Genomic DNA, 17,442 nt, shown 5'->3' with positions numbered 1-17,442 from the left:
TTAGCTCTTTATTGAAAATCAATATGTAGTTTGATTATTCTGGTATATCAGGAAAAAATGAGGACACTATGTGATAGTCTCACTCTGCATGTACCTATGTTATTTCCACTAAGAAGCAGGGAAGGCTTGAAAACAGACTTAACAGCAAACTTTCTTAACTACAACCAGCTGGTGGCCTGCATGCTTCTGTCAATTATTTGCAAGCAGTCATCTGATTGTCTGATTTTACAGTCCCAGAATTGTAAAGTACTGCTAGAAAATGCCATATGCAGATATTTCACAGATATACGTATCTGCTTGCAGTCAGCTGTGCTCCTGTTAAAGTTACAGTCCAAGCAAGCCTCCACTGACAGAATATAAACAGGATTTGTGGTGTCTGAATACTTTTTTTTCTCCCATATAATGTGATGGAACTGAATCACACTACAGTCTCCTTTGTATTCAGGCCTTATCCTAGATTATAGTCTCCTAATCCATTGTCTGCTTAGGCAAATATGAAAAAAATGTTCCAGGTCTCCCCCAGTATAATGTTAAAATGCAAAGACGCAGGGCTTGATCTTCCTCCCTTTAAAGTCAATGGAAGTTTTGTCACTGACCTGAATGTGAATTAAACCAGGTCCACAGAGGTGACCTAACCAAAACTAAGGGATTTAGTAGAGCAAGGTAAAAATGCACTGTTGTCAACAGGGAAGCTGCTAAAAGGGTTTGTTAATGATGATTTAATCTGACAGGGAGAGGAGGGTAACAAAATCACTGGAGAAATTGTGGCACGGAACAGAAGGCACAACATAAAAACGAAAAGGCATTTCTCCTGGAAATAGAGTGACATACATACCATTCACACCAACACCCCCCAAAACAAAACACCATCACAAACAAACATCAACAAAATCATTTTTGTTCCCAAAGAGGGAAAAGTGACAAACATTCACCAGGGATTTCACTACTGCTCTTAACTTTCTGCAGAAGGTGCTCAGACATGATAATGATGGGTAACACTGTAACATCCAAAAGAAGGAAGAAAAGTGGATGGACAGGTAGGTGGCTAGATACAGACAGACAGAGATGAGAGTTTTAGTTTCCTACAGACTATAAAGACAAGGAGATGAAACTAGGAGAAGCACTGACCAAAAGAACTTTGCTAGTTCTTTAGTAATTCTCAGTTTAAAAAAAAACACACAAAACAAAAAACCAACCTAAATAAATGCAGCAGCATTCCAGCTCTTCTTCTTGGCTGATGCAGAAAAGAACTCCTGATACTGCCTCTGGATAAGAGCCACTTCGGTTGAGCTGCCCCAAGGTCTATTACTCTTAGATCAGAGTTGTATATACTCGCTTGCCTTACAGTCAAGATACATTAAAATAGTCAGTTCCAAACCAGGACATTCTTCTCAGAAATAAAGTTCTTTCTTTCAATTCCATTGAGGTCACCGTGTCGCGAATGGTGGGGGACCGAAAGGCATCTATCTGCCAATTTCCTTACAGAGGGCACAGTGGCAGTAGCTCTCTACTGCATGCAGTAGCATTTAGATCTCCCGTGCCTTGCAAGAGATAGTTTCTAGAACCGGCAAAAAACGTGGTGAACCTCTTTTTTCACTCCCCCCCCCCCCCAAGAAAAATCATTCATAACTTTTCCTGAATTCTGTTTTTCATTGGAATTATGAAAAAAATCTCAGCCTGTTCTCTATTTTTTCCTTTCATTTCAGTCTGAATCTCTACAATTTCTGGCCAGCAGAGGAACATCCCGGGGTAACGTGATACAGTCCCACTTCCTTTTCTATACTGCTGCTACATTTATAGTCCATGCCTCTTTGGGCGATGAAATGCTTCTTCATTAGGTGGTAGATGAGGGCTATCAGGATGATGATCATGGACAGAGTGCCCACGATGATGCCAACCAGAGCCCCAGGGTGGAGGCTCTTAGCTGGTGGGAGCTGGGTGGGGACTGGTGTTTGCAGGTAAATTTCACCGCTCCCTGAAATCTCTATTTCGAAATCACTCCTATTTACACATGTGTACGGGTCATGGAGGACCTGCCCCTCAGGGCAATCGCACCTGAAGCTTCCTAGCGTATTTGTGCAGATCCCATCACAATGCTGCATTTCACACTCATTGATGTCTATACACATTTTGGGACCCGTCTCAGTTTCATCCAAGATGAACCCGTCAGGGCACACGCAATTACTCTGGACGTGGGGGTCGCATTCAGCTGGGCATTGACTCTCGTTGCAAAACAAGACGCATTTGAAAGGGTCCTTAGGGTGAGGGGCATAGCCTTCGAAGCAGATGCATCTGTAACCCCCAGGGACGTCCTCACAGTGGTGCTGGCAGAAGACTGTGTAGCAGTCTATCACATCCTTGCATTTCCCCTCCACCAGCTCATAGCCTTGGTGGCAATGGCACTCGAAGCCCCCTTCGGTGTTGATGCATATCTGTTCGCAGACCTGCGGGTTCACTCGACAGTCGTCAATGTCTCGGCAGTGGACGCCGTCCTCGGTCAGCTCGTAGCCCTCGTGGCACATGCAGATGAAGTCGGCCCCGTGGGGGACGCAGAGCTGCTCGCAAGGGGCACTGGCGCAGGGGGCCGAGCAGCTGCGGTCGTCCGCCTCCAGCTTCCTCCCCTCGGGGCAGGCGCAGGACGGATGCCCATCCTTCTCCTGGCACGTGCCCTCGCACCCCCCGTTCTCCACCTGGCAGGCCCAGGCCCCGGGCAGGTGGGTGCTCCACCTGAAACGCCCGCCATCCTGCTTCTTGCACACCAGTTCCAAGCCCAGCGCGGGGAGCCAAGCCTCGGTGTCCGGAGGCAGGGCCACCAAGTCACTGTCCTGTGCCCCGAAGGGGGTGCGGTAGGTCACGTCCCCGCCGGGCAGCCCCCGGCACGTGCCGGGGTAGTTGTACTCGCACAGGAAGCCGTCCAGGGAGTCCTGGCAGCGCCGCTCCTCCCAGCGCAGGTCCCGGGACACGTCGACACAGGCCCGGCCACACACGGGGCCGTCCCGCCGCCAGTTGTCGTAGTCGGTGTTGGCGTCGCCCGTGACCCAGTGAAAGCCACGCAGCCGCCGGCTGAGCTCGGTGCAGTCCCGGGGCAGGTGCAGGCCGAGCCAGAGCCTGGCGGCGGCAGTGCTGTTCTGCAGCAGCAGCTCCAGCACGTCGGCGGCCACGGTGGAGCGCACCGTCATGAGGTGCCCGCCCCGCTTCTCGCAGCCCTGGCGGGCGCCCGCGAAGCCGCCCCGCGCCCAGTGCAGGCTGAAGCAGTCGTGCTCCACGCACTGCGCCCCCGCCACCGGCGCCCCAAGCCCCCGCGCCAGCGCCGCGCCCAGCGCCGCGCCCAACACCACCAGCACCGCCAGCATCCTACCCGCCGGCCGGCCGCGGGCAACCGCGCCCCGCGCCCCAGCCTTTATAAGGGCTCCCGGAGAGGGAGGGAGGGAGGGCGGAAGGAAGGGCCGCGGCTGCCCGCCCTCGCAGCCACACACCCCTCCGGGCCGGCTCCCCCCGGGCGGGGAGGAGGAAAGGCGGGCGGGGGCCGCAGAGGAAAGGGAGATGCGCGAGGGGAAGGGGCCGCCGGCGCTGACTCCGCGGGACACGCCCGAGGGTCCCCAGGGCTGTCACACCCTCCCCCCGCCCCACTGGCAAGCCCCGACCCGCCGAGCCCCACTGGAAGCCCTCGAGCCCCGTAGAAAAGCCCCACTGGGAGCCCCCACGCCCTAGTGCAAATCTCTCAGCCTCAATGGACGCCTCCGAGCCCCGTTGAACATCTCCGAGCCCCACTGGAAGCCCCCACCCCCTAGGGAAAATCCTGGAGCCCCGCTGGAAGCCCTCAAGCCCTACTGAAAATCCCCCAGCCCCGCTGGAAGCCCTGGAGCCCCCTCAGAAGCAGTGACAGGGCTCAGAGCTGTTCTGGAGGGGGTGGATCTGTACTCCCAACAGGACAGAGGTGACAACTGGCTTGAGGGCACCCTATTTGGGAAGCCTCACAGTTCTCTTGGAGGGGAGCCCATCTGCCCCCCCCCCCCCTTCTGTGGGTCTCAGCTGGGCACATAACAATTTTTTTCTCCCCCTCCTTCCCCCCCAGTGTTCCTATGGGACTCCTCACATTCAGTGGCTGTATATTTAGAAACTGCCCTTTGCAAAAGGGAACTGTCCAGAAATGTTTGTGTGTCATGCCCCCCCACCCCCTGTCCCCATGCCCCCCTCCCCATGCTATTTATAGGCAGAGAATAGCAAAGGAAAACCACCAAGCGGTTTCTAAGGAGTCACAGTCATTTTCCCCCTGGGGCCAAAGCAAGCCCATGAGCACCCTTGCCAGCTCTCCACAGCAGGTGTTGTGTATTCGCTGTGAAATAACTTGGCAAGGTTTGTTTAGGCTGAGATGTTGGAAGAACCTTTGCCTCCAGTCTGGTAAGCAAAGGTAAGCAAAGCAAATGAATAAGGGAAAATGGGGATGAGCCTGGTAGGCTCTGGAAATGTCACTTGTGCCCCTATGCTTTTTCCAGAGGGGGGCGCTGAGCTGCTGCAGAGCCAGAGGCTGATTTAGCTAGAAGAAGACCCACAAGTGCAGGAAGGAATCACCTTCTCCTTGCCACCGACAGCAAGTGGGACCCTGTGAGTCTGTGTTCCACATCAACCTGTAGACTGGTCTTGTCAAAACTTGTAGTCAGGAAAAAACTGACTCAAGGGGACTGGGATAGAAACAACCTGTTTGTGAATTAAAAGGGTTTTCTTTCTCCCTTGCTTGCCCCCTCTCTTCCCAGCCTATCCCTGGAAAAGCCAGCCAGCAAAGAAACAAGCCAAACCGGCTCCTCCCATCCCCCAAACTGAATGCTGATTGATCATGATCAACACCAGCAAGTGTCACTGGGATGCTGAACATTAAATACTTAGCCTTTGATTTGACAGTTACTTCTGTGTTGCTTCTATGTAGTTACCCAAGTTAATCTGAAACCAAGCAGAAGGCAAGGTAGAGACCCACCTTATAAGCTAAACTGATCTCCAAACATTCATTATTATTATCATCATCATCACCCAAGCCCCCCTCAGATCTGGACATTTCTTCCTCTTGGGAATTTCCAGTAAGATTTCCCACAGGCACAAAGCCTCTGCATAAACTTCCCTCCAAGCTCCCTGCTGTGTTCTTCTGAATTCTTACCCCGATGTTGAGCTACAAGGCCAAACACTTGGAGGAGGCAGATAAGCTGTGAATCTGAGTGCCTGCACAGGCAGAAGGGCTGGGGTTCTGTTTCACATCCCTCCCCCCTCCCTGCTTTTCCTGTTCCAGGCCGGGATCTGGGCTTCCAGGGGACCTCTACGCTTTCCACGGGATGAAATAAGATGCTGCTTTGGGAGCTCTGATTAAGCACTGGGACTCCACAACGCCTTGTCCCTGTCAAGAGGAAAAGGTCACATCCTAACTGCCTGGCTGGAGCCGCATGCGTCAGCTCTGCAGAGGGTGGTGTTCCGGGGCCGGGGGCATCTCAGCCTGGCAGCTGCGTCTGGAAGATCAGAAGCACCCCTCCTTGTGGGCCAGGGTGTCCACAGTGAGTCACGGTAGAGTGGGGAAAGGGTGAGAGGTGAGAGGCTGGACACTGAACTATTAAACTTGCTTTTCAAGCCACAAGGTCACAAGGGAGCTGGAAACATGCCAGGCCAGTAAGCTTCCTGGGAATAAACTACATGAAGCTCCATTACACACTATGGGCTGGGTCATCCAAAGGCATTTTAAGCAAAACTTCCCACTGAATGCGACAATGGAGGCTGCTTGAAAAGGGACCAGACCCTATGGCCAAATTACAGCAAAACAGGAATTAATCTTAAATAATTCAGTGTGTCGCCATCACTGCTTCTATCCCAGGACCCCAAAGCACTAGAGCTCCCTGTTCCTCCTGAAGTATGGTTCTGCCTTTCTGTGTATTGTAAACATTGACTGTGTCAGTCTGAAGGTATATGGAGGTATACAGGTGCATATTTAGCATGCCTTCTGTATGTTATGGCACATCCACTCCTGCTAATCATTGTAGTTACTGTTTTATCAGCAGAATGTGTAGCAGCCTCAGTGTAGCTCCAGGTGTTGAGTTTGGGATTCAGGAGACCTGGGTTTTATTCCTAGCTCTGCTACTGAGCTTTTAGGAGGATCACTTCATCACTCTGTGCCTCAGTTTCTCTATGGGCTCTGACAGAAGTGCAGCTCTCACATAAAGTGCCATGAGTTACAGGGATCCCCACACCTCTGTCCATCCCCTCCCTCCCCACCACCCAAAATATGTTTACTGTTGGGTTGGAGGGGTGGGTAGGGAATCAAGCTCCACTTTGAAGCCAGTCCAAGAGGAACTGCCTGTCTGCAGCCTCTCTCCCCTATCCCTTCCCAACTCCAGTGCTGTCTGCAATATGGGAAGGGGAAGAAGGAAAGGGAGGGAGCTCTGGGCTGGGTTTTGCCCAGCCTGTGCTGGAGGAGGGTGGGTGGATTGGATCCCTCTGCCTTGGGGTGGGGGGGCTCCAATCCACCCATCCCACCCCTCAGTGCAGGCTGAATAAATCTCCCCTCCCATCCTGCAGACAGCACTGGGCAACCCCGCCCCAATCAGACAGAAGTCAATGAAGGCACTCTTCATTACATGAGGATTAATTTATCATGCAGTCGGGTACTTCTAAAGCACTCTGCAGCCATGCACTTCTGTCGGGGCCTGGCTGTAGAGTGCTTTCAAGGGGTCAATCATGTGACAAATGTCACTTCTGTCAGCGCCCTATGTGTAAAAAAGGGATGATGATGGTGCCCTCCTTTTGAAGAGATTGAATATGCCTGGATGAAAAGCACTGCATAAAAGCTAGAGAGAAGATCCACAAACATATTTAGCTGTCTAACTCCTATTTGGGTGCCTAACACCCATTCAAGCAGTGTAGGAGATAAGGGGCCTAAATACTTTTGTGGAGCTTGCCTTCATTGTCACTGTGCTGTATATAAATTCTAAGAGGCTAAATAGTATGAAAAAGACTGTCAGGTCAGCACCTTGCATGCACAGTGTGGGCCCACAGCAAGCTCAATTTCTGCTCTAATGCACAGGGTACATCTTCCCAATGGTCTTGACCTTTCCCATACTTTATAAGCTAGCCAGCACTGCAGGCAGTAGCATCACAGTGACAACACTGAAACTGCGGGGCCTCACACTCATAGATATCAAAAGATTTACAAAGCCATTCCTGCTCTCCCCACTGGTAAAAACAGGGTGAGCAGGGCACAGAGAAGTGAAGTGACTCGCCAAAGGTCATTTAGCAAGTCTGTGGCAGAACTTGGCAGAAACCCCAGGCATGCTGACCCTTAGCCCTGTGCTTGGTCCAGATGACCCCTGCTACTGAAGTACTATCTTCTGTAAGCCAGGAATTCCTCTGGGAGGGGAACATATACCTCCACTTGGTGCTTTCTGGGTAAAGATGATTTTTCTGAATGGGTAAGAGTGGAAATTCCCTCACACATTCCTTTTAGTATCAGAGCGCTGTTTTGTGCAGCTCTGGCCAGTGAGGGTCTATGAATCTCTTCCGCACCCTGCTTCTCACCTCTTCTTTTCCTATTGACACCCCAGCTTCCAGTCCAGTAGGTGACATGATTTTCAAATTGAGGAGCTGGGCCGGTGGCAGGGTGCTGTGGAGGAGGGTCTAGGTGAAGGAGAAGGAGGGCTGTTGATGGGGAGGTAGGAAGGAAAGGGGGCCTAGTCTTCCCCTTCTTCAGAGAGATAAACAGGAGCACTTTCCAACCTCCTGATTCCTTGTTATAGGTGGGAAGGGGGAGTGAGGTGGGAGAAAACTTGGGATTCCTTCTAGGTCTGTTCACAGATCTGGCTTGTTTCTCACTCTCCATCCAATCAAGGTCTTACTCACTTGTGCCTGTGTGGCCCACCCCTTCCCCACCCTTATTCATACACTCCACATCACCCATCCTCATACCGTCTTCCACCATGTCACCCCATTTCTCCCCCTTGGCCCTCACCACTCTTGTTCAGTGCATCTGCCTCAAACGCTCTTGAGCTCCCCCAATTTACCTGTGCTCAGAAAGCCCCTTCACCCAACATGCAGCTGAAACCTTGCCCCCATCCCACCCAACCCCACAAATACCTCTTGTGATGAGGTAACTTTCCCTCTTCCTCCCACCCACAGCCTCTTCAAGCTAAGGACTCAGTCTATCCAAAACAAAACTTCCTGCTGTCCAGGTCCTTTACTGGCTTCAGAACGTTACCAACTCTTCTGCAAATACTGCTCTAGATAACCAGTGATGCTCATAGTGATTCATAAAAAGGGAGGGTAAATACAGGTCCAGCTTGGGGACATTAGCTGGCCATCCCAGGAGTCATGAAGGAATTTGTTGTCTCTTTATTCAGCGGCTCATTGGTTGGGTGGGAGTTTCACCAGACAGAGGAGGCTCCTAAGTCTTCTTGGTCAGTTCCCCAGTAAAGTCCTCTTCGGAGACTACATTGCCGCCAGCATGCAGGGCCAGCTATGCCCTGGCCATCCAGAGACCTGATGCCTCCACACCTGTGTAACAACTGAGGCACTTCTCTACCTTTGCATCAGTAGGGCCTGGGTCTGCTGGATACTCCTTGCCTCACATAAAGCACCACCAAGAGGAAGAGGAGATGGTCGCCTCAGGTGTGGGGCTTCAAAATCAGTCAGGTAAAATAAGGATGTAAACCCAGTTTTGCCACGTGCCAGGGAAGTGCTTAGTCCCTCGTCTCTCGGATTTCAAAGGAGTGAGAGTCGTCTTCCTTCTCCCTTTCGGATGAACATTCTCAGGGAAGGGCTCATGAATGTCAGTGCCAGGCAAAGAGATAGGTTTGTCTCTAAGAATTATAGAAAGTTAGGGTTGGAAGGGACCTCAGGAGGTCATCTAGTCCAACCCTCTGCTCAAAGCAGGACCATCCCCAACTAGATCAACCCAGCCAAAGCTTTGCCTAGCTGGTCTTAAAAACCTCCAAGGATAGAGCTTCCACAGCCTCTCTGGGTAACCTGTTCCAGTGTTTTACCCCTCTTGCCTGGAGGTAGGGGCCCAACATTCTCCAATGTGCCTGGTTTACGCCACCCCCATTTCCTTGGCATGAGCTAAATCAAATGGTTCCCTGTTCAGCCTGTAAATGACTGTGACTTCCCTTTGTAGGTGCCTGTCTCCAAACATTTTAGGAACACAGAAGTGGAAAGGGCTGAGTTCAATGCCCTGTGTTTCCAAGCAAACACTTACCCAAGGGTTCTCCAAAATAGCTATTCCAAACCCTCAGAAACAATTACAAGGAACAATACCTGAAACACCAGGGATGCTATCTAATGTACCACAGATAAAAGCAGGGGGAAGAAGAGAACACTGTCAATGTCCTGCCCCTGCAGTGGCAGGGAAGTAGTTGGTTCACAGATGCCCAGATGTTAGGAAAAGGATCACATGCCACACCACTGGGAAAGGCAAATACCTCCCCCGCACCATACATAATCTGCACTAGTCTGACACATGGGCAAAAAACCAAGACCTTCTTACCTCCAATCTGTGAGCTTTCTAAGTAGGAAACCTGGAGTTCTGAATTTCACAAGACAGAGAGGCTCATAAGCATGAGGCTTTGCAATGCTGAGCTTAAGATCCCCCAAAATCAATCCCAAAAATCAGGGTTCACTGGTGGTGGTGGGTTGCAGTCTGACAGATCCTATATTAACCTGAAGGTTCCCCTCCCATCTCCCGCTATGCCCCTCTGCTCCATTCTTGTGAACAGGGAGAGTCTTCAGTCCCAATATCCTGCATTTTTGAGAAAATAGAGACAACAGTGAGAGGCTGGCATGGACTCTCAGGTGTGCTAGCTTGCAGAATATGTCCTTCTTCCTAAGGCTGCCCTTCAGTGGTCCCTCCCAATACCCCATTACAGAAGCCAGGAGTGAAATTCTAGCAACTTTAGAGCCAGTGGGGATTTGACTTTAGATTCTCTTTGTGCTGGGTTTCAGAGAAGAATTGTAGCAGATTTTGTAGCTATTGTTGGTAAGTTTCTTGCTGGACCTGCATGATGTTTTTGAAGACCTACTGTATGGAAGAAGAGGATGACTTTGTGCTGATACCAAGTATATCTACACTCAAGGCATAGCTAAAACTGCAGCTCACCACCTCTGCACTTACCCAACTCCTCAGGTAGATTTGGCAGCCCAGGCTCAGCTCTGTCCTTCTGTGGTAGCTAGCATTACCTGGGCATTTCAAGCTAGCTGGAATCCATCAAACACACACTGTGCTCACAGAAGACACTGCACTGTTGAAGTGCTCAGGGTCCCGCAAATGACACGTTGTAATTCCAGTCTCTGCCAGTAGGTGGCACTGGATTGGGAATTCTAGGAAGCTGCAGTTCCAAGGAAGCCAGTGACCCTGAGAATGTTACAGTAAAGAAGCGATTTTATTTTGTTGCGCTGACCACAGAGAAAACACATGCTTTCAGTTTCTCACAAGGAAGCTGTTCTGTTTTTTTCTGGGCTGGAGGCACATAGCCAATCTTGATTTCATGGATGTATTAACCATGTCACGAAGCAACAGGCATATGCCAATGTTGGCCTCCTTAATGCAAAAAGAGGCTCCAGGGAAAATGCTGGGCTCTTTCAAAAAGAGGCAAGGAGATTAGAAGTTTCCTTGGGAATTCACTGAAATTTGCCGTGGCATTTAGGAATTTAGAAAATGCTTCCTTCGGCTGGAAGGATGTGATATTAATCATGATGGATGAGCATCACAGACCTCTTGCATTTCTCCAGTTCACTGCAAAGTAAAGCAACTGTAGGGTGCTGACGTAAGATGGGGCATGCCGAGAAACAGATTATGATGGTTTCTTCTGTCCTTTGCATGTTATCTCCTGGTTACTCAAAAATAAATAAATAAACTATCCTGACTCAGCCTTGAAATTAGTCAGAGAGAATTGCACAAGCTGTTGGCTGGCATGCTGTGCTGTGCTGGATGCATATACAGATCATCTCCTGGGATGGTAAAAACAGCCATCAGGTGGAATTGCTGATGAGCTGGCTTTGCGGGGGCTCCGAAGAGGCCATTTTTTGAGATTGTCCCATGCCCCATGCAACTATATTGCAGCACATAAGGCACCATAGTTCTTTCCAAGGGTCCAATCCAAAATCACTGAAGGCTGTGGCAGGGTTTTCATGAACTTCAGTGGACCTTGGATCAGGTCCTATTTTCCCCTTTTTTTATGCTGTAATTGTGGGCATCCAGTGGCTTATAGGAAACAAGTCCAGGCAGAAATAAAAGCAGTCAGGGGAAGTTTAAAAAATATTTGGAGCACCTCAACAGGGAGAGGTGAGATGCTCAGCAGAGATGGTGCCTTCTCCTGCTCTGGACAGTGCTTAAATTACTCAGGAGAAATTGCTCAGTTCTTTCATTTGCAAGGGGACTGACTGCAACATGGCCAGTCCCAAACAGCTCAACAGCTCCAAGTCACAAGCCAAAAAAAACTGTAAGCCTGACCTAAGCACTGTTGTTAGATATATAATATTTATCCTATCTGTACAGCAGATTTGACCCTTGTCCAATGTACAATAGATAACTAGGAAAGCAGATCATTCAGGAAGGGTGCATGCATTTGAAGGAAAATGTTCACCTTTGATCAATTTACCAACCTTTATTTGTCTTTGTGACATCCTTTCTGCATGTGGACCTACTCTGAGGTGCACACATACATGACCATGCTTCTGAAGCTAAGCATGTAACAGCAGCAGACAGTGATCCTGAAGTGGACTTTGAGCTAATAAAGTTCTGAGGAACCGAAGAGTGAAATGCTCAAAAAACACTGCTGGTAAAATGATAAAATAATCTGTGAAAGCTGAATGATGTTCACATTTGCATATTCCTAAATTGTTGCAATATCTGATCTGTTTTTGCTAAATGCACTGATTTGGGGCCAGGGTTGATACAATAGTTCTGTTTTTCAAATGGAGCACCTCCTGGTCCAAAATTCATAAGAATTTTTTTAATAAACTTGTGGATTTAAGGGTCTTTTGAATGTTGACCTTCCTTTTCATTCCCCAGCCATATGTGTGACAATCAGCGTCACCAGTTTTCCCACATGTTAAGCCAGGTGATATTGGCCCCTGAAAAAGAAGCTCTCACCAACCCCTACATCTACCCACCCACAAATCAGTCTTGATCCAAAATCAGTTCTGTGCCCACATCAGTTTGTGACCAAGCCCTGGCACCAGTTTTGCCCTCAACTCGGCCCCTTAGTTCCAGGGATTCTTCAACCCCACTTGCTCTTCCCCAGCCAGACATTGAATGGAGGGAGGGACAGGGAGCTGAGGAACCAACTTGTTTGCAGGAGGGAGCTGGGGAGGAAGAAGCAGGGCTGCCCTGAGGTGTTTGGATCTTTCTGCTTGCACCCTTTCTCTCCCCACCCATCCCAAATGGGAATGAGGTCCAATTGCTGCAGCAGCCTTGATCTTCCCCAGGAGACAAAGGGGCCAGCAGCCAATCAGAGATGGGGAATATCTCATGGCAAGACTGAAGCTAGTTATCTGGGTTGACCTCCAGGTAGGATTCAGAGGGCTATCCGAGGCATCACTGCTGCCCTGCTTATTCATAGATTCATAGATTCATAGATGTTAGGGTCAGAAGGGACCTCAATAGATCATCGAGTCCGACCCCCTGCGTAGGCAGGAAAGAGTGCTGGGTCTAGATGACCCCAGCTAGATGCTTATCTAACCTCCTCTTGAAGACCCCCAGGGTAGGGGAGAGCACCACCTCCCTTGGGAGCCCATTCCAGACCTTGGCCACTCGAACTGTGAAGAAGTTCTTCCTAATGTCCAATCTAAATCTGCTCTCTGCTAGCTTGTGGCCATTATTTCTTGTAACCCCTGGGGGCGCCCTGGTGAATAAAAACTCACCAATTCCCTTCTGTGTCCCCGTGATGAACTTATAGGCAGCCACAAGGTCGCCTCTCAACCTTCTCTTTTGGAGGCTGAAAAGGTCCAGTTTCTCTAGTCTCTCCTCGTAGGGCTTGGTCTGCAGGCCCTTAACCATATGAGTGGCCCTTCTCTGGACCCTCGCCAGGTTATCCGCATCCCTTCTGAAGTGCGGTGCCCAGAATTGCACGCAGTACTCCAACTGCGGTCTGATCAGTGCCCGATAGAGTGGAAGTATCACCTCCTTGGATCTATTCGTCATGCATCTGCTGATGCACGATAAAGTGCCGTTGGCTTTTCTGATGGCTTCGTCACACTGCCGACTCATGTTCATCTTGGAGTCCACTAGGACTCCAAGATCCCTTTCCACTTCCGTGCCACCCAGCAGGTCATTCCCTAGGCTGTGTGTGTTATTTATCTCATGATCAGAGAAGCTGAACATTTGGAATCAAAATTTCCAAACCTTGGGTCACAAGTATGTACTCCATTAATTATGGTACCAAGCTCTGTTCTCTAAAGAGCTGAAGCTAGGTTTTAACAAGTCCAGTTGCCATCATTTTCCTTGTTCTTCTACAGAGCAGTAACACATTTATACAATTTAGAAAGCCTGTGATACATGTCACAGTATCTTGAACAATGCATGACCTCTTAATTCATGTGTTTGATGGAAAGGAGATGTCCTCATGTTCCCCCACAGTGCAATTTCTCTGCTATCCTTTCAAACAATCTTACTGCTTTATATCTTTTTTTGGCTGGCTTTGCCCCCCAAGTATCTGAGCAGAGCCATGAGCAAAAGGAAAATTAAAAATAAACATCTGTATCTCAAGTAATTCAGACAAAAGTGAATTTGATCCCTTTACATCTCAATTTATATAGCAGTGCTTTACTCTAAAACTGTACCACAGCAATTAGCTTTTGCAATCCCCTGCAGAGAAACAAATTGATATCCTTCTCTGCTTCATTCATTGCTCTGTGGATATTTTATTTAACTCATATGAAATGTCTGGTCCCTTTCCAGCCCCATCCAATCTACATTGCCTGAAGGAGGCTCTCCCCTGCTGTGAAAAAAAAAAACAGGAAAAAAGTAATAATAAACCCCCAAGTTGCCTTTTGATGAGATGCAGAGTTGGCCAGGTGGGAATTCATAAGGAAGAATTCACATCAGCAGGCTCCTTGCCTCTCATGCTCCACTTATTCCTGTCCTTGATCTCTTCCACCAACCACCCTCACCCTCTGGCCACACAGAAAAGTTTTGGTAGGGAATGCTATAACCTCCTCGATTCCAAAAGGAGAAAGGAACAACTCTCACGTTGGCCTCTATTCCACTGAAACATATGATCTAGATTATTATAGAGACTTATCTTTGCTGGAAAGGCTTGCAGGTCTTCATTTTCCCCAACACACGTGCCATCTGGAGATAAAGGGTATCAGGACATCATACTAATAATGCATTCCAGCCACCCCCCCCCCCACCTCCCTACCCCAAGATTTATACTTTATTTCTCATGTATACAGTATATCTAAACAGCTTGGCCAGTGTGTAAATAATACAGATACAGCTACAAGGTTTGGCAAATTTCTTGAAGAACATCACAGTGAATATGCTGCCACTGCCTTATTTTATTATTTTTGCCTCTCTAACATGAAGTAGTGGAACTTTGGGGCCTTACAAATCAACTTCCCAGTGGACTAAAAATCAGTAAAATCAAATCCAACTAATTGATTTACATGACAGTCCCTGAACCCAACCCGAACACCAATACTTCATTCCTCCAAAGCTACTCTGCTTCCCAAAATTGACTCGAGTGAGAGAGTTTAAAGCAGAGAGCAAACCTTGTTTATATATTGTATTACGCATATACAGTATATGCGTAATACAACTAATATCAATAAACCGTTTATTCAAAGAATACATCCTACTCACACATAAAAACAAAACAATATGCAGGTCTATGTGTAAGAGCATCATTTGAAGACATCTCATGGAACAACAAATAGGGTCAGATCTAGTATTACATTTGCATGGCTTTCTGGGCTCAGGAAGATGATATACTAGCCTCCCAAAAAGCAGGTTACTAGGCTCAAGAGAGCTCCAGGTTGGCTATGGAAAGGTATATCTTCACTATAAGAGGGCGATATGCTCACATGGCCATACCCAAACTAGTGTCAACATAGCTAACTTGGATAAGAGCAGTGAAGATGAAGATGCATTGAGAGAGACTGGCCACCCAAGTTAATGACCTGCATCCTGGAAAGTCATGAATGTTCTCCATGAAGCAAAAGCCATGACATCTCCACTGTTGTTGGAACCTATACTCAGATAAAAGCTAGTTTGGGCCTGCCTATACACGTGGCCATTGTATCTTCCAACTGCAAAGCCGAAGAGGAACAAAAACTCACCCCCACCACAATCATCTCTTCATTCTCCATGTTCTGCCACTCCACAGCTGCAGGCATGGTGCCTTATGTGAAACTTGATAGAAGAAAAACATACCAAAATCATTCTAAGAAAAGATACAAGAATCTTACAACTTCTAAAGAAAAGGGAGGGTGCATTCTGTCTTTTTCCTCTCAACAGGGAAAAAGCCTCAGCAGACCCCAATCTAGAAATTTACTTGAGCACATGCTTATATTCAGCATGCAGGTAGATCGACTGATTTCACTGAGGCTAGTCATAGCCAGGGATCCTGGTTTTCTCTGTTGAAAGATCGCAAATTCTCTGATAAAAACCACACGCACAAATTCTCTGATTAAAATTCACCAAATCCATGTGTTTCCATGATTAACATGAAATGTCATTATATATGTGGGTATCAGTTGAACACAATATTTTATTGATATATTAAAATTGTAAAGCAATTTGGAAGCCTACCAGTGCCTTTTTCACTATAATAAAATACATTCTAAATAACTGTACATTTTGGTGTTTGATTTGGGGTTTTTTTATCATGGAAAATCAGAGCTTCCCTTGCCCCCTTCGCTCACCAGGACACGGGTCCAGCTGCAGCTGTTCCCTCCACATTGCTTTGGGGCACTGAGCAGCCCTGATATTCTGGTGCCGTGCCCATGCAATTGCCCCTCGCTCCTCACTCACAGCCCTCCAGCCCTACTGATGCCCCTCACTCCCCACCCACAGCCCCCCACCCTACCAACCCTGTTGGAAGGGGCGCCCAGCTGCCAGGGCTATGGGGCCAGGGACTTGGGTCTGCAGCCCCCTGCAGCAGCACCCGAACCCCAGCTGCTGCCCATGGCAGGCGACAGCTGCTGCAGTTGGAGTGGAGCATGGAGCGCAGCTCCCCCTCTCCCATGGGCAGCATGGCTGAAGCAGAGCCTGTGGGAGGCAGATGTGGGCTGCCCGCTGCAGGCTTGGGCTCCCCGCCCTGCTGCCCTCCCCCCCAGCCTCCATGACCCAGCAGGCAAGATCTGGGGCAGTAGGGCAGAGCAGGGGTGGGCAGGGAGGCTTGTGCCAATGCTGGGAGCCATATACCATCATGGTGAGGTGTTCCCTGCTCACCCAGCAGGAGTGAGGGGCACAACTCTGCACCACCACCCCCACTTCTGCTGGGTGAGCAGGGGATGCCTCATCATGGTGGCACAGGGCTAATGGCAGCGGCATTGAGCTTCCCTGCCCCACTCAGCCCTGCTACACCAGGTCCTGCCCACTCAGCTGCAGAGGCCGTGGGGGGAGGACATCAGGGCAGGGAACCCCGAGCCTACAGCTGGCAGCCTGCATCTGCCCTCACCCTGCATGCAGATCTGGGGGGCTTGTGCCCCCATGCCCCCTCCAGGGTGCACACAGTGGCAGGGAACCAGCCCCACCCCTGGATGAGCTGGCCACTCCCCACCCGGGCCCTGTGACTGTGCATTGTGGTCCCAGGCCCCAAGCCCCATGCACTGTCCAGGCTGGGAAGCAGCCCCAGACCTGCCCAATTCCTGCCCTCCCTCACTATGGGGGCCTCAGTTCCTCTCTACCACACCAGACTTACCTGCTGGAGCTGCTGTCCTGTTTGTCTGGTGGCCATGTGCATGTGTACGTGAGCGTATGCACATAGCACCCCTGCCTGACTGCCCATTCCCCTGCTCCCCCCAAACTCTTTCAGGTTGGAACTCTTAAAATGAGAAAAATTCAGGTTTTATCAGGTTTTTCTGTGGTGAACAGAAAGCCCAGGTTCCTGGTCATATCTCATCAACACACATCAGTTGAAATACTTTGCTAGGGCAGAGCCTCCGATTCATAGTCCTCCCCACCCTGCAAAAAATTGAGTTTTAGTTTAATACAGAGCAATGGTAAGATCTGAAAATATCTTCTTAGTTTCCTGTTTTGCAGAAAGCACTCTTTGCCCTTTCTTTTGGCAACAGGGTCTTTCTAAAGGGGAAAAGAGTGTATCAGTTGGATGAGTCAGCCTCCTGTGATCACGTGACCTGTTGAGTTACTGGATGCTACATGTCAAGTCATTCATACGACCACTGTCTCCCCTGCCTTTCACAAACAACCAGTGAAGAAAGACTCTGAAGGCATTGCATGTTTCCCTAAGGCAGAGG

At 49.3% G+C, this 17,442-nt stretch overlaps 1 protein-coding gene across 1 annotated transcript; it reads right to left on the bottom strand.

Moving 5' to 3' along the window:
• Positions 1 to 1,715: 1,715 nt before the first annotated feature.
• THBD (thrombomodulin) lies at positions 1,716 to 3,353 on the bottom strand. Its single transcript, XM_006267522.4, has one exon. The coding sequence runs from the start codon at positions 3,351 to 3,353 to the stop codon at positions 1,716 to 1,718; it is 1,638 nt and encodes a 545-aa protein (XP_006267584.1).
• Positions 3,354 to 17,442: the final 14,089 nt, after the last annotated feature.

The sequence above is a fragment of the Alligator mississippiensis genome, chromosome 1 (genome assembly GCF_030867095.1).
Source record: "Alligator mississippiensis isolate rAllMis1 chromosome 1, rAllMis1, whole genome shotgun sequence".
Taxonomy (NCBI): domain Eukaryota; kingdom Metazoa; phylum Chordata; order Crocodylia; family Alligatoridae; genus Alligator; species Alligator mississippiensis.
The sequence above is the reverse complement of the archived record's forward strand: the minus strand, read 5'-3'. Positions and strand labels throughout refer to the sequence as shown.